Source organism: Bos taurus, chromosome 19, assembly GCF_002263795.3.
Source record: "Bos taurus isolate L1 Dominette 01449 registration number 42190680 breed Hereford chromosome 19, ARS-UCD2.0, whole genome shotgun sequence".
NCBI lineage: Eukaryota > Metazoa > Chordata > Mammalia > Artiodactyla > Bovidae > Bos > Bos taurus.
Genome location: NC_037346.1, coordinates 18,578,174 through 18,603,211, shown reverse-complemented (window position 1 = coordinate 18,603,211; position 25,038 = coordinate 18,578,174). Strand labels below are relative to the sequence as shown.

Sequence of the window (25,038 nt, the reverse complement as noted above, 5' to 3'; positions counted from 1 at the left end):
CTGGGATGGGTTGGCGTCTGGTGGGGGGCTGAGGTGGGGGAGAGGCGGCTGGACCCCAGCGCGGGTGGTCCGGTGGGGGGGGATCGGGCTTCCTCGCGGACTCCTCCAAGCAGGGGCGGGGCCTTGGGGCCGCCCTGGGTTTCCGGGCGCGGGTCGCACACCCACCCTCCGGCTCTCTAGGGGACGGGACGAGCTTGGAGCGGTCCAGGGACCCTGAGCCTGGGGGCGGCGGCGGCGGGGCCGCGCAGGCGGCCGCCCTCGGAGGCGCGCGGCTCCTTTTGTCTGCAGCCTCCCGCTCCCCCGCCCGCCCCGAGCCGCGGGGCTGCGGCGCCGCTGCTGACACGGCTCGGCCGCCGCCGCCACCGGGCGGAGGCTGCGCGTCGCAGCGCCGGGCGGAGGGCGCGCGGCGATGGCGGCGGCGGCGGCGGCGGCGCGGGGCGGGCGGGCGCGGGGCTCGGGCTAGCTGCGGGGCCGGCCCGGATGGCGGGCGGCGCGGGCTGGGCGGGCGCCCCCGCGGCTCTGCTGCGCTCAGTGCGCCGCCTGCGCGAGGTGTTCGAGGTGTGCGGCCGCGACCCCGACGGCTTCTTGCGCGTGGAGCGCGTCGCGGCGCTCGGACTGCGCTTTGGCCAAGGCGAGGAGGTAAGGGCCCCGCGGCGGGGGCGCCCGCGCCCCAGTCCCCCCACCCCCGGCTTCCTCGCCCTTTCACCTGCCCGCTCCCAGTCCCCGGCGGCGGCGGCGGCTGCAGCCCGGAGGCATCCCGCCGGACCTGAGGACTTCGAGCCCCGGGGCTTCCCCACCCTGTCGGACCCTCGCTTTCCTCCATTCGCGCAGGTGCTGTGAGTGTCACCATCACGCCCCGGGGTGGGGGGCAGGGAGGGCTTCTCTGCCCACCTTGCTTACCCCGGGCCCTGAGGGTCCCTCTAACCTTTCTGCAGCCTACTCGGTGTATGGGGCGGGGGGAACCGTCAGGTTCTAGCTCCGGGACCCCCTCCCCTGCCTACCCTGCGGAGACCGAATTGCAGAGGTCCGGTGCAGGAATCCCAGGACGCGGGATGGAGTAGGGGGGAGGCAAGCGCCCCACTGGGCCTGGCCGAGGGGAGGGGAGGACAACTAGGGGCGCTCTACCGCCTCGGCTCCTTGACTGCACCCAGCCGGCCTGGAACCTAGCGGGAGGTGTCTGCCTTCGGCCTTCCTGGATTCTCAGCCTAGCGCCTGGTGACCACCCCTCCTCCCCGCACCCTGCGGGCTCCGAGGGGCAGGCCTGACTGGCAGCTGGCTGTGGCGGCTGCGACAACCCTGCCACAGCCAAGCTGGGGAACAGCAGCTGAGCAGTGTCTGAAACGGGGAGCCCGCGCGGATTTGGGGAAAGCAGAAACAGTGTTAGCAGGGCTGTGATCCGAGGGTGGGTGCTGCCAGTGGGGTGGGCAGAGACCAGTGTCCTCTCATGCCATGGAGGAGAGGTGGCTATGTGTGTGTGGCAGGGGATGTGTAAGGCTCCTACCTGGCAGGAGAGCATCCCACACTCCTGCTACTGCCCACTCTGAAATGGTCAGGGCAGGAAGCCTTGAGTAGTGACTTTCCAAGGCCACCTGAGGCCTCTGGCTCTGTATCGGCACTCCCTGGCCTTCTGTTCCGGGAACAGCTGGGGCCTAGCATTCCAGAACATGGGAGAAGCCGGGCCTGGTTAGGTTGGATCCATGCCTCCCTGTCACCTGGGAAGGGGGAAGATGATAGATAATCATCTGTTTGTGGTCACTGGGCTGGGCCAGGACTCCCAGGAGTCCCTGGGAGCGATAGGTGGAAGAGGATGAGGCAGGTGTCAAGTCTGAGAACTCAGGTACCCCATGTAGGAGAGGCCCATTGCTGCCCGCCCTTTGGAGCCCAGGGTCTCCCTCTGCCAGGATCTGCTCAGGGCGCTTTCCTGCAGCCCTTTGATCCTTCTTCCCAAAGGCTGGTCTGACCCCTCCCATCCTCTGAGGCAGGCTGCAGACCCCAAGCGTGGGGAGAAGAAGCTGCTGGCCCTGGCTGCAACTGGAGTCCCAGAGCCGCGGTCTCAGTGGTGGGAAGAGCTTCCCAGCAGGCTCTGGCAGGCGGCCAATGTGAGCTCTTGGTGAGCCCCTCACCAGCCCCACCTTCTCCCGGAACTGAACAGCTCCTCTTGTTTGCGCTTCTGCCTCTTAACACTCCGGAGCCAAACCTGCTTGTCACTTAGTCATCGTGGTTCTGCACAGGGACTCACATGGGTCTCACTTCTACGTGGCAGTCTTTAAATGTGAAAACAGCACTCCTGTCCCCTTCCCCCTCTCTCCTTCCCATCTTCCCTTCTCCAGGCCAAATACCCCCTATTCTTGAAGCCCCAGGCCATTTCCATAGGCCCTGGCAGGGGCCAAACATCTGGCTTCCAGCCCTGAAGCCACCATCAACTGTGTGACACTTTTCCTTGTAGTAACATGGAGGGGCTGGACCAGGAGACCCCCGGGACTGTCCCAACCCCAACGCATCACACACAGCAGGTGGCTTGGGGCGATGCTGTCTTTTGAGTGGTGCCCTCAGGTTAAGTTTCTGGCCACTGAAATCCCTTGGGATCTTTCTTAGCAACCCGTGCCAAGCCAGGATGCCCCTTCATCCTGGAGGAGGATCAGTGATTTTCTTTTCAGTGTGTTTGTTTATTTAGGGTCTTGGTTGTGCTGGGTCTTAGTTGTGGCATGTAGGATCTTTGATTATCCTTGTGGCACACGAGTTCTTTATTTCCAGCCTGTGGGATCTGGTTCCCTGAGCAGGGATCGAACCTGTGCCGCCGGCATTGGGAACGTGGAGCCCTGATTTTTCTTTTTAAAGCATAATTTTCTATCATTACAAAATCAGTTTATATGCACTGTGGGAATAGAAATATGGGCAAGCAAAAACCAAAGTGCCATGTTCCCATCCTCCCAGGTAGCCGCGCTGTGACACCTCGCTCACATCCTTCCAGAGCTGTTTCTATGCTTATATGTAAATTTTCTCCATAAAATGAGGTCATGCTGTGCATACTGTCTTGTAACCTGATTTTTTCCCAGTAAATGATCAGCACTTTTCTGCTCCAATAAATTCTCATCTTTATTATGCATAACTTATTCAGATTTCCCTATTTGGCCCCAAAAGGCCGATCTGTGCTGTTGTGTTCAAACCGCTTTCCTCACCAGAACCGTGCACTGCTTCCAGTTGTTCTGACCTCTAGGCCCTCTCTTACTTTAATTCAATTCTTTTTTTTTTCAATTTGAATAATCCTGACTTGTTGAAGAGATCAGGCCTGTTGTCTGTGTCAGTAATTTCTTGGATCTAAACCTGTAACGTGGACTTTATTCCTGTTGAATTTCATCTTGTTCATTTCATCCTGTTGTAACAGACAATAGAGAGTTTATTGAGTAGGCCAAAAAGTTCATTCGGCTTTTTCCACGCAATGTTACAGAAGAACCCGAACGAACCTTTTGCCTCCCCGATACAATCCTGCATTTGTCACTCAGATGCTGTGCTCCCTGCTAGTTGGAGAAGTGGGTGCTTCATGTCTCCGTCTCCCAGGCTGGTTGTAAACCCAGGCAGGACCACGGACAGAGCCTTGTAGGGGTGGTTCTGCTCACATAGTGTTAAGAACTGGGATCCACAGAATTACATTTTTTAGCCCTGCTCACTGCACACCAAATTCACAAATGCACACCTGTTTTGCACTAAAAAATAGGAATGTAATTTCCCCTTCAAAATACTATGTTTTCTGACAGTTTCTATCCCGTTTGTTTAAAAATCACATAGAAACCTTGATTTCCCAAACCCCCAGTGCCCTAGAGTAGATTACTATCATTCATTAGAGATGGAGTTCAGTAAATTTATCAGAGCTGATTATCCATATTTTATCAACTACACCCAGAAATACCAGGCACACCAGAATCAAATGCTTTGCAAAAGTATGCTAAGTTGCAAAGTATAAAACAGATATCTATGAGGCCATATTGATATCAGTAAGTGATTTAATAAATGAATAAATAAATACTAGGGAAGTCTCCTGTGCGGAAATTAAAATAATTTATGTAGATAATTGTCCATCAACGAGGTGGAGCATAATCCCCCACCCTTTAAGTGTCACATATGCAGAGTGACACCCCCTAAAGAGCACAGTATGGAAAGAGGGGGAACGTCCAGCTCTTCAGTGGAGAATCCCGACACACACTGCCTCAGCTGGGTCACCAAGGTCAGCATCAGGCATGATAAGTCATGTAGATATTAATAGTATGTATCCTTCATACGATGTGATGGAGAGGACATTTACCCCTGCAGTCTCCCTCCCAAACCTGTCACCCTGGTCATGAGAAAACATCACACAAGCCTCGATGGACAGACATTCTTCTACACAGCACCTGCTTAGTCCTGCACACATTTTTCAAATTCATCAAAACCAAGGGAAGTCTGAGAAACTGTCCTAGCCACGCAGAGTCTAAGGAGACATGACAGCTGAATATAATGTGGTGTCCTGGATGGGGCCCTGGAACAAGAAGAGGACTTTAGGCAAAAACTAAATGGCAACCCACTCCAGTATTCTTGCCTGGAGAATCCCAGGGATGGGGGAGTCTGGTGGGCTGCTGTCTATGGGGTCGCACAGAGTCAGACACGACTGAAGCGACTTAGCAGCAGCAAGGATGTTTGAGTGAAGACAATTGTTAATAATAATGTTATAAATAATATCAGGTTGGCCTCTGATATTCCCCTAATGTATTGACTTGGGAATCATAGTAGAAAAGAGAAGACATTTCTATGAAAATGTGAGTCATATGTGAGATACATAACTTGACGTTTCTCAGAATGTAAGAATGGGGGCAGAGGGGAGGAGACCCAACACTGTCCCAGCCCTGGAAGTCTGTACTAAGTAGGAGGGGGACCTCTATGATGAGGATGAGAAATGATGGCCCAGTGCCCTGAACTCCTGTTGACTTCTCATATCTTGCTTTTGTTTCTAACCTCGCTAGGCCTTTGTTTGCTCATCCATAAAATGGGGATGATAACAGGCTCCATTCCATAGCATTATTGTGGGGCTTGAACACGTTAATATGTGTAAAGCATTCAGTGTCTGCATGGAGTAGGCCCCCTGTCAGAACTGCTGCTACTCTTGCTTTTTTGTAAATACTTGCTAGCATCTTTGAGAGGCTGTTCTGGGCTGAGGGGTTCTTGGGGATTGAGGTCCAGATCTCTGACCAGTCCCTGGTGCTCTGGGCACACGCTTCTTGTCCAGCTCTGAGCTTCTGGCTCTGAGCTGCAGCTGTAAATGGAGGTGTCTCGGGTCAGATCCAGGTGCTCCCCCATATAACTTGGTACAGACAGGAGCATCCATGTTCGTGGGTCCACTGGTGTGGGGTTGGGAGGGGGTCCTGCCCCAGCTCTGGCACGAGCATGCGTGTGTTGGGGGCTGGGGAGTGATGAGGGCAGGTGCTCCTTTGCCTCCTGCTGCAGCGGCCCCCGTGGTCACCCCCACCCCAGGGCCCGGAGCATCCCACCAGGTTGAGCACAGGGGAGCCTAACAGCTGGCTGGGGTTGACGGTTAGAGGTGGATGAATGCAATCTGGAGTGGGATGGAAGGCAAATGCCCATTGGCCTAGAAACAGTGAATGTCATGCCTGGGTGAACCGCTGTCCTCAACATGATTGGGTGAATGCTCTGAAATTTTTATAGGATAGTCTTAATGCAAATACCTTTCACATTTGGTGGTTGTCAATACATGTGTCCAGGATTTAAAAAAAAAATTTTTTTTTCCATTAATATCTTGCATACCTATTATATGTCAAAACTCCTCCAGGCACCAGGACTCAGGAGTGACCTGGAACTCACATGGGGGAGGGGCTGGAAAGGAAACTGGCAAAGGAATGGCAATTACTGTCCGGTGGAGTCAGGTACTAGGAAGAATCAGAAAGTACTGAGACAAGAAGATTTTTGCCCTTAGAATGACCGTGGACAGCCTCTTCTCTCATAGACGGACATTTAGATGGAGCCTGGAATGAAGTGGGGGTTGTGCCTTGCAGAGATCTGGAGAAAGCTGATCCAGGCAGAGGCAGGAGGGGTCCCTGGAGGTTTGAGGCATAGCAAGAGGAGTGAAGGGAGGGGGCAGGGCTGGGCAGGGCAACCTGTGGGGAGGCTGTCTCTCCATCCACGTGAGACTTGCTGGAGGCATGGAGCTAGGGCGAAGCAGAAGGGACGCGCCTGCAACTGAATAATAGAGCCCATTGGAAGTGGGTGTGAGAGGAGAGAATTTGGAGAATTCGGAGGCAGCCATTTCCTGGATGGGAAAGACTGAGGCAGGAGGCAGGTTGGGCAAGGAGTCAGGAGTTCCAAGCTGGCCTGTGAAACCCGCCATGCACCTGGCGTCCCAGTGGGGTTGTGGAGCCGGCCAGGGACAGATCCAAAGAACGCGCTTCAGCCCTGCAATGCATTCACCTGGCTACCTATCTACCTGCCCACCTACGCATCAATCCATCCATCTCCTTATCCATTCCTTACCCATCCATCCATTTGTCCATCCGTCTGTACCCCCCATCCACCAGCCTCCCCATCTCTCCATCCACCACCCAACATTTACGGAATATCTTCGTGCACAAAGCCTAAGCCTAGATCCAGGGATAAGGACTGGCATTTGCAGGGAGTGACAAGTGGCTCCACACAGGGAAGGGCAGGAGGCACAGGAAGGGCAGTGGGGTGAGAGCAAGGGCCTGCTGGTGACCTTAGGGACCTTAGGGAGGGCTCAGGGGCTGGGACTGTGCACCCGGCTCAGAGCTGAGTTTGGATGGTGGCAAGCAGCCCAGCACCTGCCTCCGCTCGCTGGACTTAGCTGTTTTTACAATTTGATTTCTCACTTTCCACAAAGGCTGTTGGGTCTGGCAAGGTCTTTCTGAAAGAAGTGAAAGCCCAGGTTATTTAAAAGGCGCTTATGATGATGGACGGACCTCAGTTTCCTTCTCTGTAAGGTGGGAGTCAGCAGTCCTCTTTGTGGGCCTGTTCTGAGGAAAGGGGATAATATATAAGGCCAAGCAAGCCCCGGTTGGCATGTCTCTCCCGCCCACCGGCTCCATGAGCTGCTTTGGTGCCCCTGCTGCTCTCAGCCCCTGGAGGGCACCCCTGGCCCCTTTCTAACACCTGGTACTTTTCTGGGCTTGGCCTCCTTTGTACGAGGGCCAGAGTTGCTCCTGCAGCCACTGGTGGCTCTGTGGACAGAGTGGGGTGAGGGAAGGAGGAGTGCTGATGGCCTTCATATTTCTTATTCCGTTTCATCCCCGCCATAACCCTGAGGATCTGAGAGGTGCAATAAGTTGTCCCGGGTCCCACAGTAGTTGGAGGAGCTGGGATATGAACCCAGGTCTGTCTGATTCTAAAACTGCCTCCCTAGCTGCCTGCCATTGGGAGTCCCAGGTTCAAGTGCCAGGGGATGGGAAAATGATCAGATCTGAGTTTCACGAACTTGACATAGAATCTTCCAATCCGAGACCTCCTCGGGCTTTCTAAATCTGGGATGGTCTGGGTTCCAGATGCAGAGCAGTGCCAGGCAGGCGCTATAAGTAGATTTGTAATCTATAGGGCGGGCGAGCGCTGCATGTAGGTGGGGCTGCAGGCAGTGTGCCACCCAGAAGATGCTATGGAAGGTGGCAGGTGCCAGCAGGAAGCTGAGGTTCCAGAGCAGAGAGCGACTGCCTGCAGCCTCACCCTGCATTATGCATCACCACCACTTCCTGTGCAAACGGTGATTAAAGAGCCCCGGGAGGCCAGTGTTTCTCTGGCTGCTCCGGTTTCCTGCCTGGCATCCTTCTGAGATCCTCCGCAGTCCCTGGCGGGTATGTGGCAAGGGCAGGGCCTGGACATCAATCTGGACACCCAGTCCATGTTCTCCAGGCCCGCGCTGGGGCTCTTCCCAGCCATGGAAGGCCTGTGACCCCCTCTTACTCTCCAACCACGCCACCTCTCCCTGGCGTCTCAGCTCAGAACAGGCTGGCTTTTAACTTTCTCCCTGTGCCACAGAGAAGTGTTTGGGAGCCCGGCCCTGCCATCAGGCGCACCTGGTTTGAGACCCAGCTCTGCCACTTTCTAGCTACATGACTCCGAGAGGTTACTTAACCTCTCTGTGCCTCAGTCTGCTTATCTGTAAAGTGGGATAATGTTATTGTTCACTTGCTAAGTTGTGTCTGACTCTTTCCAACCCCATGGACTGTAGCCCACCAGGCTCCTCTGTCCTTGGGATTTCCCCAAACAAGACTGCTGGAGTAGCCTGCCATTTCCTCCTCCAGGAGATCTTCCCGACCCAGGGATCGAACCCACGTCACTTGGTTTTCCTGTTAATGTGACTGTTACTGCCGCCCACTCTAGGTTTTCTGGATGGGCTGTTTCCATTACTTTACAGATCTTTTTGAGCATCTGCTCTGTGTCAAGTTTGATGTTGTCAAACCGAACTTGGGTCCACTTGCCCCCTTGCAGTAAATCTCCTGACACCCAGGCTGCGGTGAAAGAAAGTGCAACATTTGTTGCAGGCACCATGCAAGGAATCAAGGCAGCTCAAAAGGCTTCAACTCCCCAGTGGCTTTCAGGGGAAGGTTTTTAAAGACGTAGTGAGGGAGGGCGTTGCATGCACGGTGCGTGATCAGCTCGTGGACGTTCTTCTGATTGGTTGGTGGTGAGGTAATCAGTAGTCATCATCAACTTTCTGGTTCCACCTGGTCTGGGGTCTACATGCTTGTGGTCAGCAGGCACTTAACTTCTTCCACTTGGTGGGGGTTTCAGTATCTGAGGAACAGGTCAAGGACATGGCTCAGAATGTTATCTGTAGCCTTTGAGGAGGAACTACAGGTCCTTGATTTCGCTTAATGGCTAAACTACTATTGTCTTGCTTGTCTTATTTTCCTTTGTTTCTGCCTTTTCTCTCTTCTCTGGTAGCTGGGATCTTTGGAACTCAGGGAAAACCTCAGAGGCTAAAAGTTTTCTACAGACAAGAGGCAGGTGAGGACATGGGGGATGTCCTAGGAAGGCCCCATAGGGTCCTGCTCGGTTATAATGCAGCAGGACACACAGCTGGCGAGGTTAGGACTCCTTCCCTGAGGGAGGGAGCTTCTGCGGGGGAGGGAGGCTCTAAGAGAGAAATCTGGGTTCCCAGCTGTGAGAAGGGCAGGGCTGGTGGCCTCTTCAGGTGTAGCTGGGGCGTGAAGAGAGTAGATGCGCTATGCCTGGAGATGGGAAAGGCTTCCCAGAGGTGATGCTGGGCCTGAGTCTTTTGTTTCCTTTCAAAGATTTCTTTATTTATGGCTACTCTGGGTCTTCTCTAGCTGTGACAAAACGGGAGCTGCTCTTCGTTGCGGTGCGCGGGCTTCCCATTGCGGCGGCTTCTCTTGTTGGGGACACAGGCTGTAGTGTGCAGGCTTTAGCAGTTGCAGCTCAGAGGCCCTGGAGCGTTGCCTCCGTAGCTGTGACGCAGGGGCTCAGCTGTCCCTTGGCATGTGGAATCGTCCCAGATCTGGGGTTGAACCTGTGTCCCCTGCATTGGCAGGAGGATTCTTTACTACTGAGCCACCAGGGAAGCCCCTGGACTTGAGTCTTGATCAGGGTCCCCCAGAGTGGAAGGGAAGGATGGCTGAAGGGTAACTTGGCAAGAGAGAGGGCGGGAGAGAGAGGGGAGGGGCTGTAGGCAGGTGAGGACGGGATGGATTTTATCCCGAAGGTGGAAGCAGAGGGTGAGGCAGCTCTGTTGTGTTTCAGACAAACCCATCTGGAAGTCGGGTGAAAGTCACTCAGTTGTGTCTGACTCTTTGCGACACCATGGACTATACAGTCCATGGAATTCTCCAGGCCAGAATACTGGAGTGGATAGCCTTTCCATTCTCCAGGAGATCTTCCCAAGCCAGGGATCGAGCCCAGGTCTCCCGCGTTGCAGGCGGATTCTTTACCAGCTGAGCCACCAGGGAAGCCCAGAAATCGGGTAGGGCTGGGGAAAAGAGACCAAGTTGGGAGACCTCTCCCCTTCCAGGGACAAGGAAAGGGGCGATTGGGCTGATGGAGCAAAGGGGAGGGTCAGAGGGCAGCTGCTGGGCCGTTTGCAGGACCTCACAGCACAGAGCTGGAACAAACAGGACAGCACATCCTTTCCTGAGTCAGAGCCCTGTGTGACCCGCTAGGTGACCGGGTGATGGGGTCTGAGTTCAAGTGCGGGGACTACCAGTTGGAGGATGCTCACACACGTGAACAGGTCCTGGGGCTCATGGCCCTGCCTTTACTCTCAGGAATTCCCACGAGGGTAGCTGCTCTTTGTTTTAAAAACAAAAAAGTTCCAAATATTGTTGTCGATTTATCAACAACTCTAGGGGACAAGGAAGTTAGCGCTAAACTGTGTTTCTGGATCTCAGAATCCACTTCCTGTCCTTAGCGGTTAACCACGTGCATCTGTGACCCACGTGTGTGAGCTGTTTCGGCTCATACAGTATCCACCTAATGCTATTTGCTGTGTCTAAGTCCCAGACAGAGAGCCGTGTCACCTCTCTGCTTAAACCTGGCCAGGATTGAGCATCCCTGGTCACTACTAATATCTTCCCTGTGTTCCACCTGGAGGGGAACCTGGCTGGCTGGTCAACCCCTCAACCGCTGACGGTCCAGCAGCTTCTGCCGGGCAGCCCCTGAGCTAGTGTGAGCAGGGTGGAGGCCAAACGGAGCTGTGCTCCCAGAGAGTGGAGGTGGGGGTGAAGAGGGAGGGGTCCTGGGCACCCCCCAGCCTGCAGGGCATGCTGGGATGGATCTCCCTCAGTACCACTGACCGTCCCCTGGCTCCCAGCCTGGGTGGGCTCTTCCCAGCCTAGCACTGGGCTGCCAGCCAGCTGACTGGCCTGTGGTACAGACTTCTGAAACCCCGACTCCAAGTGGGCATGACTAGGGGACACCTGCTCCCATGTTCTAGACACTGAGTGGATGGAATTGAAAGCCTGTTTGCCCACTCAACTGGCCACAGCCATTTGGACTTCTGGCCATACTTCTTGGGGCCACGGAGGGTCTTTGTTTCTCTCTGTGTCTGTCCCCTCCCCTTTCGCTTCCCTACCTCCTGATTGGCTGAATATCAGACCCTCTCTGAGGCGTGAGGGTCCCCATCAACAGTGAGTATTAGTTCAGATTTGTTTTGCAGTTTAATGAGTGTATAATAGGATTTCAAACTCATTTAAATTTTCATTTTTAATTGCTAATGCGACCTTGCATTTTTTTCCCATGTTACTGTTTATTCTTGGTATTTCCTTCTGCACAAACGGTTATGTCCATCTCTTCTGAGCACTTATCAAGAGGAATTTTTGTTTTGATCTTTATATTTTTAAATCAGTTCTTTGTATTTTTAATATCATTTATCTTTTTTTCTTATTCTGTTGCTTTTTCATTTTCATTTCATTCTATTTCCTGCATTTGAATAGTTCTGTTTTCAGTTATATCTGCATTATTGCTAATTATATTTTTCACTTTTTAGTAGTTAGGCACTTATTTCCCCTCTCTAGCAAGAAAAAAATAAGCTATCTTGTTTATAACCCCCAATTTATGAAGATATTTGACTTTTACTCATTTGGAATTTATCATGAGGCTCATCCAACATTTGGTTCTATTAATAGTTTGAATTTATTTCTAAACTGGAACTGAATTTCATTGTTTCTTTTTTCTATTTCTTTTCCTCATGCTCTGTTTTGAAAATGTTCAGACAGTTGAAGGCAGGGTCTGATAAACACTCAGATACTCTTCATCTAGATTCACTGTTACTTTCTGTCACATTTGCTTTTCCTTTCTTTATTTTGTCACTGATAATCTGTCATCTGTCTCCTTTCGTGTTGCTTTGCAGAAGCATTTTAAGTAAGTAAAGACATCTTGGCATTTTCCCCATAAACACTTCGGAATGTAGGGACAAGGACAGTCTCCTGTCTAAATAAGAGCCACCGTCACACCTAGGACTTAATGTTATATCAGATTTCCACAGTTGTCCTCAAAATGTCCTGCCTAGCTCCCTTTTGTTTTGATTTAGGATCCAGTCAAGGATCACATACAGCATCTGGTTTGCCCTATGCCTGTTTCATCTCCCTGCAATCAGTACTATCTCTGATTTTCTTTGCTCCTATAACCAGCATTGGTGTTTTCTGCCAACTCCAAGGCCAGTTGTCCTATAGGCTCTGCCATAGCCTGGATGTATCTGATGGTTTCCTCGCACTTTTGGCAAGAAGAGTTGATGGTGTGTGCTCCTCGGAGCATCACATAAGGGGTCACGTGATGTCGGTTTGTCCCATTAACTGGTGATACTGAGTTTGACCAGTTGGGTAAGGCTGCTCTGCTTGATCTCTTCAGTATAATGGTGCTTTTTCTCCTTTATAATTAATCAGTAATTTGTGGGATGATACCTTAGACAGTGTAAATATTTGGTTCTCTCATAGCTTTTCACACAGTGGTGTTAACATTCTTTTTTTAGAGCTTATTTATTTTTTATTTTTGGTTGCTCCGGGTCTCTGTTGCTGTCTGGGCTTTCTTTAGACAGCCCAGAGTGGGAGAGTGGGGGGCTACTCTCGAGTTGGTGTTCCGGGGCTTCTCAATTTGGTGGCTTCTCTTGTTGCAGGGCGCAGGCTCTAGGGCACACAGCTGTGGCACACGGGCTTGGTTGCTCTGTGGCAGGTGGAGTCTTCCTGGACCACGGATTGAACTGGTGTCCCTTGCATTGGCATGCGGATTCTTATCCACTGTGTCACCAAGGAAGTCTGATTTTAGTGTTCCTTGATGCTCCTGGCCCATGTGAATTACACTGGTGGCCGCAAAATGGTGGTTTTTCTGTCGTTCCTTCTAGATATAGAGGTTGTTCTATAAAGAAGGTCTTTCCTTCACTCCCTTTCCTGAGTGTCGCTATGGACTGATGGATGCTTTTCTCTCCCATGTATTATAATCTGTTACCATTGTTATTCTTTTTGATGTGCAAAGATTTTTTGTCTTGTTTTTAATGCAGCATTGTAAAATTTTGATCATTATTTCTTGGTATATTTTAAAATTGAGAAAAGTCAACCATCATTACCTTTAAAAAAAAAAGAGTTCTCTGATTCTTCACCATTTATGGATTTTTAAGTATATAAACACATTTTCAAGTTCTTTAATTGGTATTGCATTAAGCTTATTAATTTAGAGACTATCACCATCTTTATTATATGCTTAGTTCTCCCAGTAGGAGCAAAATATTAACATTAAAAATAAATGTCTTAGAATTAGGCTAAATTAGTGTTTAATATTTAATGTGCTTGGTTACTACTGAGAATGAAATAATTTTTTCCAATAGCTGCATGTCACTAGTATATAAGAATACTATTGATTTTTTTCAATTTATCACATATCTCCCCACTGGTCTGAACTCATTTATTATAGTACTTTTTCCGGTTGATTTCTTGGGATTTTCTAGGTAAACAGTCATGTCCTCTTCCAAAAGTAATGATTTCATTATGTCTTCTTTTCTTATTTTTATGAGTGTAATGACTTTTCCTTCTGAGATGGGACTCACACCCATTTCTAAAACTGTTTGGTTTTATTATTATTGTTGTTGTTGTTATTGGTCTTTGCGGCATGTAGGATCTTAGTTCTCAAACCAGGAATCGAACCCAAGCCCCTTGCAGTGGAAGTGTGCAGTCTTAATTACTGGACCACCAGGGGAGTCCCTAAAACTAGCTGGCTGTAAATCAACTATATTAACTATATATCAATAAATTTTTTAAAAAAGGATAATTGTATAATGTGAAAAAAATAAAACTAGTCGGAACCTGCCTGGGCACTGGAGACATGGCCCTGAGGAGGGCTCAGGAGTAGCTGAGTTGCAAGTTAAGAACAGACTGGGGTGGGTGCCTGAGCTGCAGCTACCCCAGGTGGTCTCACGACAGTGGCCCAAAGGCCGTGCTGCTGAGGCTGGTTTTGCTCCAGGAGCATGTCTAATGCAGAGGGAAGGGCCTGGCAAGAGGCGATCGGGTGTCTAGGCTGAGGATCAGCGGAGGACACCACCCTCCAAAGACAGAGAAACAGAAGCAGCGCACCAGAGGGATGGACAGATTGAAACTTGCTGGGCACAGATGACCACAGAGCTGGGGCTGGGACAGACATGGCTGGTGGGCTGAGGAGGCCGTCCCTCGTTCTCTGCCCTGGTCTTGAACTAGTTGGTGGAGCCACTCGGTGTAAGAGTTGGTGGGGATGTCAGAGGCAGAAGCCCAGCATCCTTTTCTCATTGTTCTTTTCAAATGGAGTGACTGTTACTCACGACTGTTGAGTATAACATTGGTTCCTGGGTTTAGGTTTATCATCTTTAGCATGTTACTGAAGACCAAAGACCACCTCCTCCCTGCCCCATTTTTCCCCTCTTTGGCTGTGGCCACACAGCTTGTGGGATCGTAGTTCCTGACCAAGGATTAAAACCTGGACCACGGCAGTGAAACCACCAAGTCCTAACCACTGGACCGCCAGGGACCTTTCCATTCTTCCATTAGAATGCAATTCAAGACCAGAGGGTAAATTGTACCACGTGTCTTCCCAGCATCTATTCAGTGTTTTAATGATGTTTGCTATTTTCCCAGTCAGGGCGAAGAATTAAGCCTGGAAGGGGGTGGAATCTGTGATGGGCCAGGAATGGGATGGGGTAGTTCCCCAAGGCAAGAAAGATGCACCTGGCAGGTGAGGAGCAACCTGGCACTGGGCAGAGAGAAACCGTAGCTGCGTGGGTCTACCCCACCGTGCAGCCTGCCCGGCAGGGTCAGGAAGGTTTGTGGGAGGCGGTATTGGTTTCTGTGGTTCTCTTGGGAGACAGAATGTGAGAGCTCCTTCAAAATTCCCAGCAGAAGTGACGGTTGTGGCAGAGAGGATGTGAGGGTAGCAACGCCTTAGACGTGGCAGCCTCTTCTGCCCATTTCCACCCCCTTGGGGTCAGGACTCCAGGAGGCCCAGCCAGCTTCCTTTCTGGAAGATGCTTAGTTCTGGAAGGTCTCTGGGAGATCCCATTAGACATCTCGTCTCTGCAGAGGTGCAGTCAGCACTGCACCCCAGGAGCTGCCTGGCAGTGGGGGATGGACGAATGGACCAGGGTACCTTCAGTCTCGAGGTACCACCGTGTGTCACCCACCTCCGTCACCCATCATTTTGCTATGGAAATAGCCCATTTAACGTCCTGCACAGAGAGAAACTCTGATGGTGGTGGCACCTAAAGCAGGGGGTTTGAAGAGCCCTGAGTTTGAAGAATCTTGGTCCTGCAAAGAGAGGGCATCCTGTCAAGCAAGTTCGGAAATATCACCTACTTACCCCTCGCAGCAGTTCAGTCAAAAATTCTGACTTGGGCCCAGAATGTCTCCAAGTTGTTGATCTCAGAATCCTTTTTTCACGGGACACCTTGACATACTCTTAAGAAATGCCCTCCTGGTGACCTTGGGTACGGGTTCAGTCTCTCTGGGTTCTATTTGCTTCCTTAGCAAAACTCGGACCCTAACCCCCATCCTGTGTACCTCACGGGGACAGTGATGAGAAGGGGCTGGGCCACGTTAGTCTCTGCTGTCCCCATTGGCCTGAGAGACAGCTGGACACAGTGACCAGACCATGGTCGAGCCTCTTGGTGTCTCCAGCCCCTACCTGGGCCTGGTCATCCGAAGTGTGGGGTAAACACCCACGAATCCCATGGAAATAGACAGGATCCTGGAAATGGCGCCCTCAGGCTCCAGGCACATGTGGGTTTCAGGTCCCCCTGCCAGGGCCACAGGCTGTGCAGCTCCGCTGAGATCCTTTGGGTTTTCCTCAAGGGAGAGACCTACGGTAGGCAAGACATCACCCTTGCCCTGTGGCTACCATCGGTATCTGCCTGACCCCTACCACGCAACAGGGAGGGGACTTGATTCACGTGGGGGACTTCAGGCTGATGGGGTGTCAGCAGCATATACCTACATGGTATTTACTTTTTTTAATTCATGTATTTTTAATTGAAGGATAAGCACTTTAGCATATGGTGTTGGTTTCTGCCATACATCACCATGAATCAGTCTGGTGTTTATTTTTCGCCAAGCTCTCCAATCCATATTCTCCGTGGGTCCCCACAGGAACAGAATGAGATGGCATCTGCCAGCTCCATCTCACAGGCCAGAACCCCGAGGCTTAGCGAGGTCAGGGTTCGTCCAGGGTCTGGTGGTGAGCGTGCGGCGCGGCTGCGTTTCTCCTCACCCTGATTCAGAAATTCCTCAGTAAGGCTCTCGGGACTCACGGTCTTTCTCGTTTGCCACCTTCTGTTGTGCTGACAGCAACAACATGGACATTTCTGGCTGAAGCCCCCTGTTTTGTTATTTCAAGTAACTAAACCTCAATTCACTAGAAGATAATGAATGAGATGTTTCCTGTTAGCCCCATTTTCTGGGCAACAGAGGGCTGGCAGGAAGGCATTTCTTTTTGACTTGAATTGTCTGTGCGGGGTTGAGGGGTGCAGCCTGGGGCTAAGGTGGGGTGACTGGACCCAGGATCTGGGTCAGTACTGGAGGGTGGGGGTAGGATGGATGGGATGGGTGTGGGAGGGGGTCGGGGGGCCACAGCCTGGGGGAGACACTGGAGTGGCACAGGCTCTCAGCACCCCTGGGCAGCACGCCCCTTTGATGAGCGACCATTCCCGTTAAATAAATAAATGGAACGGACCTAAAACCAACCAAAGCCATAGAGTGAGCCGCGCCTTTCAGACTATTCTGAGGATCCAAGATACCAACCGAGGGCCTAACGCCAAGGTCAGAACCAGTGGATGCAAGCTCCACCCTCCCGGGGCTCTTTGAGCCTGTGCCCAGCCCTCCCCAAACAGTGTCCCAGGACAAGTGCCCTCCCTTACCCCTTAAAGGGAGAGTTCCCTCCTGCCCCACTGGCCAGGAAACCCCCCCCAGGGGCGGGATAGCCTTGGCCTCACCACCCACCTGCCCTCAGGCCCACCCCTGGCCTTCCTCCCGGCGCTGGTACCCCAGAGTCCCAAGTGGCACACACAGACTGGCCTCGCTCTTGGACCCCTCCCTCCCAGTCCTGGAAGGATCCTGAGAAGTCACCCAAAACCTCACTTCCTGAGGGGTCACCTGGAACCTCACGCTGTCCGTGGTATCAGCGTCTCCCAGGAGCTGGTCAGAGATGTGGACTCTAAGCCTGGCCCCAAGCCTCCCTGATGACAGCCTGCATTTAAACGAGCCCCAGGTGTGTCACAGGCACCCCGAAGTCCCGGGCCCGGGGAGGGGATTTCCTGCATCTTTTCCATCCCACAAGAGGGCAGGTCTGCGTTTCCATCTCTTCTTCACACACGGCTGGTGCTGGACCTGCCCATGGCAGGCACAGGCCGACTGAGGGAGGGCACCCATGGGGGCCTCTGCCCAGACCTGCGAGCCTCTCTGAGTCCTGGTCTCTGAAGCCCTCAAGGCACAGCCTTCGCCTTTGTGCGGGTGGCCGTCATCCCAGACACGTTCCCTGCATCTGCCACCATGGAGAGGAGTCAGGGCTGTCCCGCCACCCTTGGAGACAGGTCAGTGTCACTAGTTAGAAGAGGAGGGGACTGTCTTCTCGGCGTCCACTGGGCTTGGCAGGGAGACCTGTACTGAGTGTCCCGGGATCTGGATTTGTGGTCAGGAAAAACCCTGGAGAGTCATCTCCAGCCGCTGAAGTCCTCCCAGTGTGCCTCAGGCTCCTCACCCCAAACTCCTCCTCCTTCTCGGGATCCTCCCAGGGACTGTCCCCATCATCCTCCCAGAGCCCAGAGACGGGGCCTGGGAGTCTGCGAACCTCCTCCCCACCCAAATCCAGCAAGCCCGGCCCCTGGCCTTTAAGCTCTTCCCTCTAGAACTCTCTCTCCTTCCCCCACGCAGCCCTGGTCTGCAGGCCTCCCATCTCCCTCCATGCTGCCCTGTGAACTCTGGGCTCCTTCCCAAACCACAAACCTGCTTCAATGGCCCTGTCCTAAAGGGGAGAGTCTGATGGGTCCCAGCCCTGTTCCCCTCCCCCACTTACTGTCCGCCTGCCCTCCAGCTGCACAAGGCAGCTGATGGTTCCCCAAGTCCTTCAGGCCCCTCCTTAGCCTGGCTGCCTTCTTCCTCCTCCCTGACTTTGCTCATGCAGTCCCCCCATCACCATCCCCCATCCAGCTGTCGTGTTCAACTCTACTGTCTTTTAGGTTCCAGCATAACCACCACCTCCTCCAAGCCCTCTGTTTCCTCTTGGCTCCCACTGCTGAAGATTTTGGTAGTGTTATAGCATTATGGGCTTCCCTGTTGGCTCAGATGGTAAAGAATCCACAGGTGGGAGACCTGGGATCGATCCCTGTGTCGGGAAGATCCCCTGGAGGAGGGCATGGCAACCCACTCCAGTATTCTTGCCTGGAGAATCCCGGGGATTCATGGACAAAGGAGCCTGGTGGGCTACAGTCCATGGAGTCGCAGAGTCGGACATGACTGAGTGGCTAAGCACACATATGAGCATTATGGTGGATTCACAAGTAGCTCAATGGTGAAGAATCCGCTTGCCAGTGCAGAAGACCCGGGTTTGATCCCTGGATCGGAAAGATCCCCTGATGAAGGAACTGGCAACCCACTGCAGTATTCTTGCCTGGAGAATCCCATGGACAGAGGAGCCTGGTGGGCTACAGTCCATGGGGTTGCAAAGAGTCGGGCACAACTGAGCATGCATGCATGGTGAATTCTGTTCTTTTCTAACTCCACAATACCGTGAGTAATTTTTTAAAAGAATAAAACAAACTTTTTGTCCCCTGCTCCGAGTTAAAAAAAAAAAAAAAGATCCAATCCATTTAAAAAATTCAACCAAGTAAAGAATGTAGAAAGAAGAGATGAAAGAACTGCTATCCCAGCTTTGTGACCAGCCTCCGGGCACTGAGTGCCTGGAACACGCTCATTTATCTAGAGTTTGCTCTGTGCCAGGTTCCAGGCTAAGCTCCGTGTCTTTCCCTTTAAATCCTAACACCCCATGAGGCAGACATTGTTGCTCCGAGAGGGTGAGTCAGTCAGTCTTGGTCACACAGCTGGTAAGTGGAGGAGGACCTTCTACTGACCCTGGGCATGTGGCAGTGTTAACAGCCATCTGCACACTTGGTTGCTGTTCCCTAGACTATTTTTATTTTATTTCACTGAGAAATACAGCCCGACAGCTGTCCTTTTCCTGGGAGCTTCCTGGGAGCTGGTCTGTTTCCCCCCCAGGCAATCGGGCTGAGGAGATGTTTCCTGAGGGACTGGACTGGGGACAGATGGATGCATAGGCCAGTTCACCTCAGAGACCACCCAGCTTCCGTCCCTTTCGTTCCTATTCAGACACCGAACAAAGCCCTCTTGGGTGGCCTGAGGGATTCTGGTCAGGAGTAGCCAGGCTGTGAATGAGGAGCCGGGTGGTGACGCTGGGGGGGTCTCATAATGGAAGGCATCTCTAGCCCTGGAGGCGGTGGCCTGGGTACCATGTGACTGGCCCTCCAGGCCACCTGGCCCTAGGCACCCCACCCCATTCCTTTCTCTGTTGTGCACTGAGCACCTTTACTCACACAGCCACCCTCCCACCCCTCCCTTTAACTCCTGCAGCATCTAGAGGAGAGCGTCTTTCATCTGTCAGCCCCCTACACGCGCGCGCACACACACACACACACACACCCAGCTGTAAGAACTAGAAACCAATGCAAAGTGGCTTAAATGCTGAGAAAATGTATTTTTCATCCTAGCACGGGGGCCCAAGGTAGGGCAGCTCCAGGGCTGGCACCTTCAGGGGCTCAGAGGCATCGTCCCGGACCTAACCTCATTCCATCAGCTCCCTCAGTTAGGCCCAGGGTGGTGACCCCTCTCCAGGAGGGCAAGAAGTGGGGGGAGCACTTCCTGTGAGTTGTTTTTTCTTTTTACCCATCATCAAGGAAAACCTCTCCCAGAAGCCTCCTATGGGGGTTTCCTCGTGTCTCATTGGTCAGAAGTATACAACATGCTTTTGCTTAAACCAATCACTGGTAAGGGGGCTGAGCCCACCTGTCTGGCTTGGTCCAGTCAGGACTCATACCCTGGAGTTGAGGTGCCCCAAGACACCTGGTCCAGGAGAGGGGGGCAGCCATCTCAGCCACATCAGGCCTGCCCAAAGGGGAGCGGGTAGAGGAGGGGCAACATGGAGGTGACCAGTGAGATCTGTTTAGGTCCTTGTTCTCATTTCTTGACTTTATAGAAGAAAGGAAGTGAAAGAGTCAGGTTGGATAAGCCCCCAGGGTCACACTTCAGTGTCCCCATGCCATTTATTTACTGCGTCCCTAGTGAAGCTGTTTTAGATGAAGACATTTGCTACTAGCCCTTTACTCCATCTATTTCTTCTGATTTTCTTCTCTATCTGCCTAACTCATTACCCCTCCAACCATGGACTTCCTGGGAAAAATATTAGCATCCTACAGACATCAGAGCGGAAGAGAGCCTCAATGTTAATGGCATCAGTGGCTTCAATTCATTTTCCAAATGGGGAAACTGAGGCCCAGAGAGGGAGGGTTCTCCCCAAGACCACTCTGTGAGGTCACTGATGGCAGAGTTAGCATGGGACTGAGGGCCAAGAAAGCACAGCAAATCTGAGACTCACAACAAGGCTTGGAGCCCACCCTACTGGTATGTGACTTGTGCAGTCACACGGGGTTTAATGCTCCGCAGTCACTATCTTGAAATTCCAAATAAAAATTTAAACGAAGGGTCTTACGTTTCCACCCGCACTGGCCCCACAAATTACAGAGCTGACCCGGAGCCCGCAGCTCCTGACTCCTCGGGGCGCTTCCTACAAGGTGCGCTGCCCCACCCACCTGTGGTCCAGTCAGCAAGTCTGACTGACTCCGTGGGACTGCCCTTCCCAGGGAGCAGAGCAGGCTTCCGGAGACTGGGGGTGGTCCCCAGCGGAGCCAGGGGTGCAGGACCTGACGGACCCCTTGGGAATCCCTCCCTCGTCTCCAGCTGGCTTGGCCTGACTTCCCTCCTCTCCGCTCCCTGCTGAGAATTAACAGAGAGGGCTGGTGGCTGCCCCCACCCCCAACGTCTGTGCCCCGTGTCCTTTGGGCTGGGGGTGGGGGCTCCAGAATACAGGGCCCCATTGTGTGCCCTGATGGCAGGCAGCTGGGCTGCTGGGAAAGTGGATAAACAACAAGCAGTCCTGAGCGCGTGCCCCTGAGGCCCGATGGAAGGCCAGGATCCCCTGGGGTGGTGGGAATAAGATTGGGGTGACCCAGCTCTGTCTCTCGGGAGGACTGGAAGCAGCGAGATGTGTGAAATGCTCAAAATAACCCCCGACACCTAGGCAGTGCTCTTCAGCTGGGGGCTTTGGGACTTGTGACTGTCACTGCTAGGTCTGTGACACTGGGGATAAAGTACCGCCTCCTGGGCGTGGCTTCCAAGCCCTTCTTCAGACCCTGTTCCCTCTCTTCCTGGCCTCATCTGTGGTGACACTCGGCTTCCCATATGCCCTCGTGGCCTCCCTCACCCCAGAACTCTAGCCTTGGCTGGTACCCCCTCTCTCCGCTGCTCCCTTGGCTGCCTGCCACAACTTTCCCCACCAGCCTCTCCCAGCGGAATACTGTCCAGCCAGTCCTGGATTCAGGATGCCCCGGGCCATGTTCCTTACCCCAGGTGTCCCTCTCTCTGGAGCTCTCGGCTCCAGCAGCTGCCTCACCGCCTCCGGGGGTCTTCTCCCCAGAAGCACTCAGAAGGCAGACTAGGCTGGCGGTGGGGCGCATGACTCCCAGAGGTGGTCTCCCATCAGAGCTGACAGCACATCCTGGCCCAGCCCAGGATCCTCCAGGGGCCTGAGCCTCCCCGCTTGACTGTCCACCTGACTTTGCAGCTGCTTATTTATGCTCGGGAATTTCAACTCCATCCAACTTCAAGCCCAGCCCTGGAACTCCCTCCCAGAAAACTTCAGGGGCTCAGCTAAGCCAAGTGTCCACCTAGGGTAGCAGGACCTGCCACTCAGATGCCCCCAGTTTCAGGAAAGGAAGCAGCCTGGGAGGATGAAGAACTTGGACGTTAGGGGTTACCATGACAAACTGGGAGGAGAGCAGAGGCCTGTCTAAAAGAGTTGCTCTGGGACTTCCCTGGGGTCCAGTGGCTAAGACTCCTAAAGCAAGGGGCCGGGTTTGATCCCTGGTCAGGGAACTAGACCCCACATGCCACAATTAAAGATCCAAATGCCTCCACAAAGATCAAAGATCCCGCATGCCGCACCTAAGACTCAGTGCAGCCAAATAAATAAAAATAATTACTAAAAAGAGAGAGGGTATGCTGTAACTCAATGGTGGCCCACTATTGCTGTGGGGAAGTATAAGCTCAATGTTCCAAAATCTTTAAGAAAAGCCTGCAGTTTCCTTGATTTAAAAAGAAATTTTTAGAGAGACTTCCCTGATGGTCCAGTGGTTAAGATTCTGCTCTTCCAGTGCAAGGGGCGTGGGTTCCATCCCCGGTCATGGAATTAAGATTCTGCATGCAGCAGCAGCATGGCCACACACACACAAAGTTAGCTTTACAAATAATAAATTTCACTCTTTGTCGGGGAGGGGACATATGATTCCAGGAGTTTTAACATTTGCATAGATTCCTATAACCACCACCACAGTCGGGGTACAAAACAGTTCACACCCTCCCCCACGTTCCCTGGTGCCGCCCCTTTGCATTTGAACTGTCTCCTCCTCCCTCCCCTTGACAACCACCGACCTGTTCTCTGTCTTGATCGTTTTTTGCCTTTTGCACAGCACTGGAATCGCCATTTGTAACCTTTTGAGACTGGTATCTTTTGCACAGTAAATGCGTTTGAGAGTCATCCATCTGTTACCAATTGTTCCTTTTTATTACAGAACAATTTGCTTACCCACTCACTGTCATAGAACAGTTGACATCTTTCCATGTTTTGGCGCTGTGTATAATGCTGTTAGACACATTCATGTACAGTTTTTTGTGTGTGAACATAAGTTTTTATTTCTCTAGGATAAGGACGTTCCGTTCTATTCCAAGTTGGCCGAGAGTTTTTATCGTGAATGGATGTTGAATTTGTCAGTTGCTTTGTCTACATCCACTGAGATGATCGTGTGATTTTTCTTCTTTGGTCATCTTTAGATTTCATCAATTAATGGTCAAATATTGAACTAGCCTTGGTGGATAAACTCTACTCGGTTGTGGCCGTGTAAATAAATAAATTAATTAACTTATATAAAAATAATACACAAGTATAGATCGCATATTCTGTGGGCTTCACAAATGTATAATGACATATTCCATCATTAAACAGTGGTCTCTCAGTATCTGGGGGTTGGTTCTGGGACCCACATGGATACCAGAAAACTTGGATGCTCAAGTCCCTAAGTTGGCCTCTGTTATCCACGGTTCCTCAGTGTTTGTGGTTCTGCATCCATAGATTCAACTAACCACAGACCGTACAGTATTATATGTACACCAACTGGGTTTTCTGTCATCTCCATGCTGCTTCCAATCCCCTCCAATGAATTTTTAATGTTTCAGTTACTTTATTTTTCCATTTTAAAATTTCCATTCAGTTCTTTTTTCATAGTTTGTATTTTTTCTTCTGAGAGTTTCTTTATTTTCATTTGTTTCAAGAATGCTCACCCTTCCTTCATGGAATACAGTTATGATAATTGCTTTAAAGACTCTGTCTACTAATGATAACATCTGGGTCACCTTGGAGTTGGTGTTTATTATCTTTTCTCTTGTGCGTTGCTGAGCTTTTCCTGTCTCTCTGCACTTCGAGTAATTTTGGACTGTGTCCTGGACATTCTGAATATTATGAGACTCCGGGTTCTGTTAATAATAACTCCTGCTGCATGCTTAGTAGCTCAGTCCTGTCCAACTCTTTTGCTCAGTCCTATCCAACTCTTTCTGGACTCCAGCCTGCCAGGTTCCTCTGCCCATGGGATTTCCCAGGCAAGAATACTGGAGTGGGTTGCCATTTCCTTCTCCAGGGGGATCTTCCCGATCCGGGGATCAAACCCTCATCTCCTGTGTCTCCTGCATCAGCAGGTGGACTCTTTACCACTGAGCCACCTGGGAACCCCTAAAAAATACTCTGAAGAGTACTGATTTTTATTTGTTTGTTTAATCAGAAAATCAACCCAGTTAGGTTGAAGCCTCAGATCCCAACCTGCCCTCTGAGTAGTCAATTCAGTTCTCAAAGACTTTGAAGTGCTATTTGGATCCTCCTCAAATGTACGTCTCCTGGGACCAGACTGTTCACTGTCTACACTGTAGTTCTGTTCTCAAAGCTTTTGGCCTACTCTTTCGGGTTAGTTCCATATATCTGCAGCTCAGGAATGGGCCCAGGACTTCAAGCACATCTTATCAGATCGTAATCTCGAACTCTTGTCTTCTCTGTGATCCCCGCCTCCCCAAACCCCAAGCTCCCAGGAGCCCCTTTTTTCTGGTCCTTTGACTAGAAATCTGAGGTCCTGGCCACGCTGTGCTGTTTCACATCTCCCAGGACTGGTCCACCTGCAGGTCGTAGGGGTGAGAGGGAAAAAAGAGAGGACTGAGGAACAGGAATCCCCCTTCCCCATGTTGACCAAGTTTCCCCAATTTTCCAAGTTTCTCATTCTACAAAGAGAGATTTTCCTCCTCTCTGAGTTTCGGGTGCCTGCCTGGCTGCTCCCACTCGCCTCTGAGACTGGGCCTTGCCTTGGGGGAGGGCTTAGAAACAAACATGTAGTCTTCCCTGGTGGTCCCGTGGTTAAGAGTCAGCCTTCCAATGCAGGGGGTGTGAGTTTGATTCCTGGTTGAGGAGCTAAGATCCTACATGCCTTGCAGCCGAAAAACCCAAAACATGAAAGATAAACAATATTGTAAAAAAATTGAATATACTTTAAAAATGATCCACATTAAAAAAAAAAAAAAACAGCATTTGTCCCCCTTTCTCTATTCCAAAAGGGTCCCCTTTCCTGACCTCTCATCAAAAAGAGAGTTTCTTTGTAAATTAATAAAAAGAAAGGAAACAAAAATTTTTCTTTAAAAAAAAAAAAAAATA

General features: G+C 51.6%; 1 protein-coding gene across 1 annotated transcript in view; it reads left to right on the top strand.

Moving 5' to 3' along the window:
* Positions 1 to 457: 457 nt before the first annotated feature.
* Positions 458 to 25,038, top strand: part of RAB11FIP4 (RAB11 family interacting protein 4) — a 107,535-nt gene continuing 82,954 nt past the window's right edge. Inside the window, exon 1 of the mRNA XM_024980657.2 lies at positions 458 to 639. Within this exon, the coding sequence (XP_024836425.1) occupies positions 481 to 639 (159 nt within the window). The 5' untranslated portion in view covers positions 458 to 480. The remainder of the gene's footprint in view (positions 640 to 25,038) is intronic.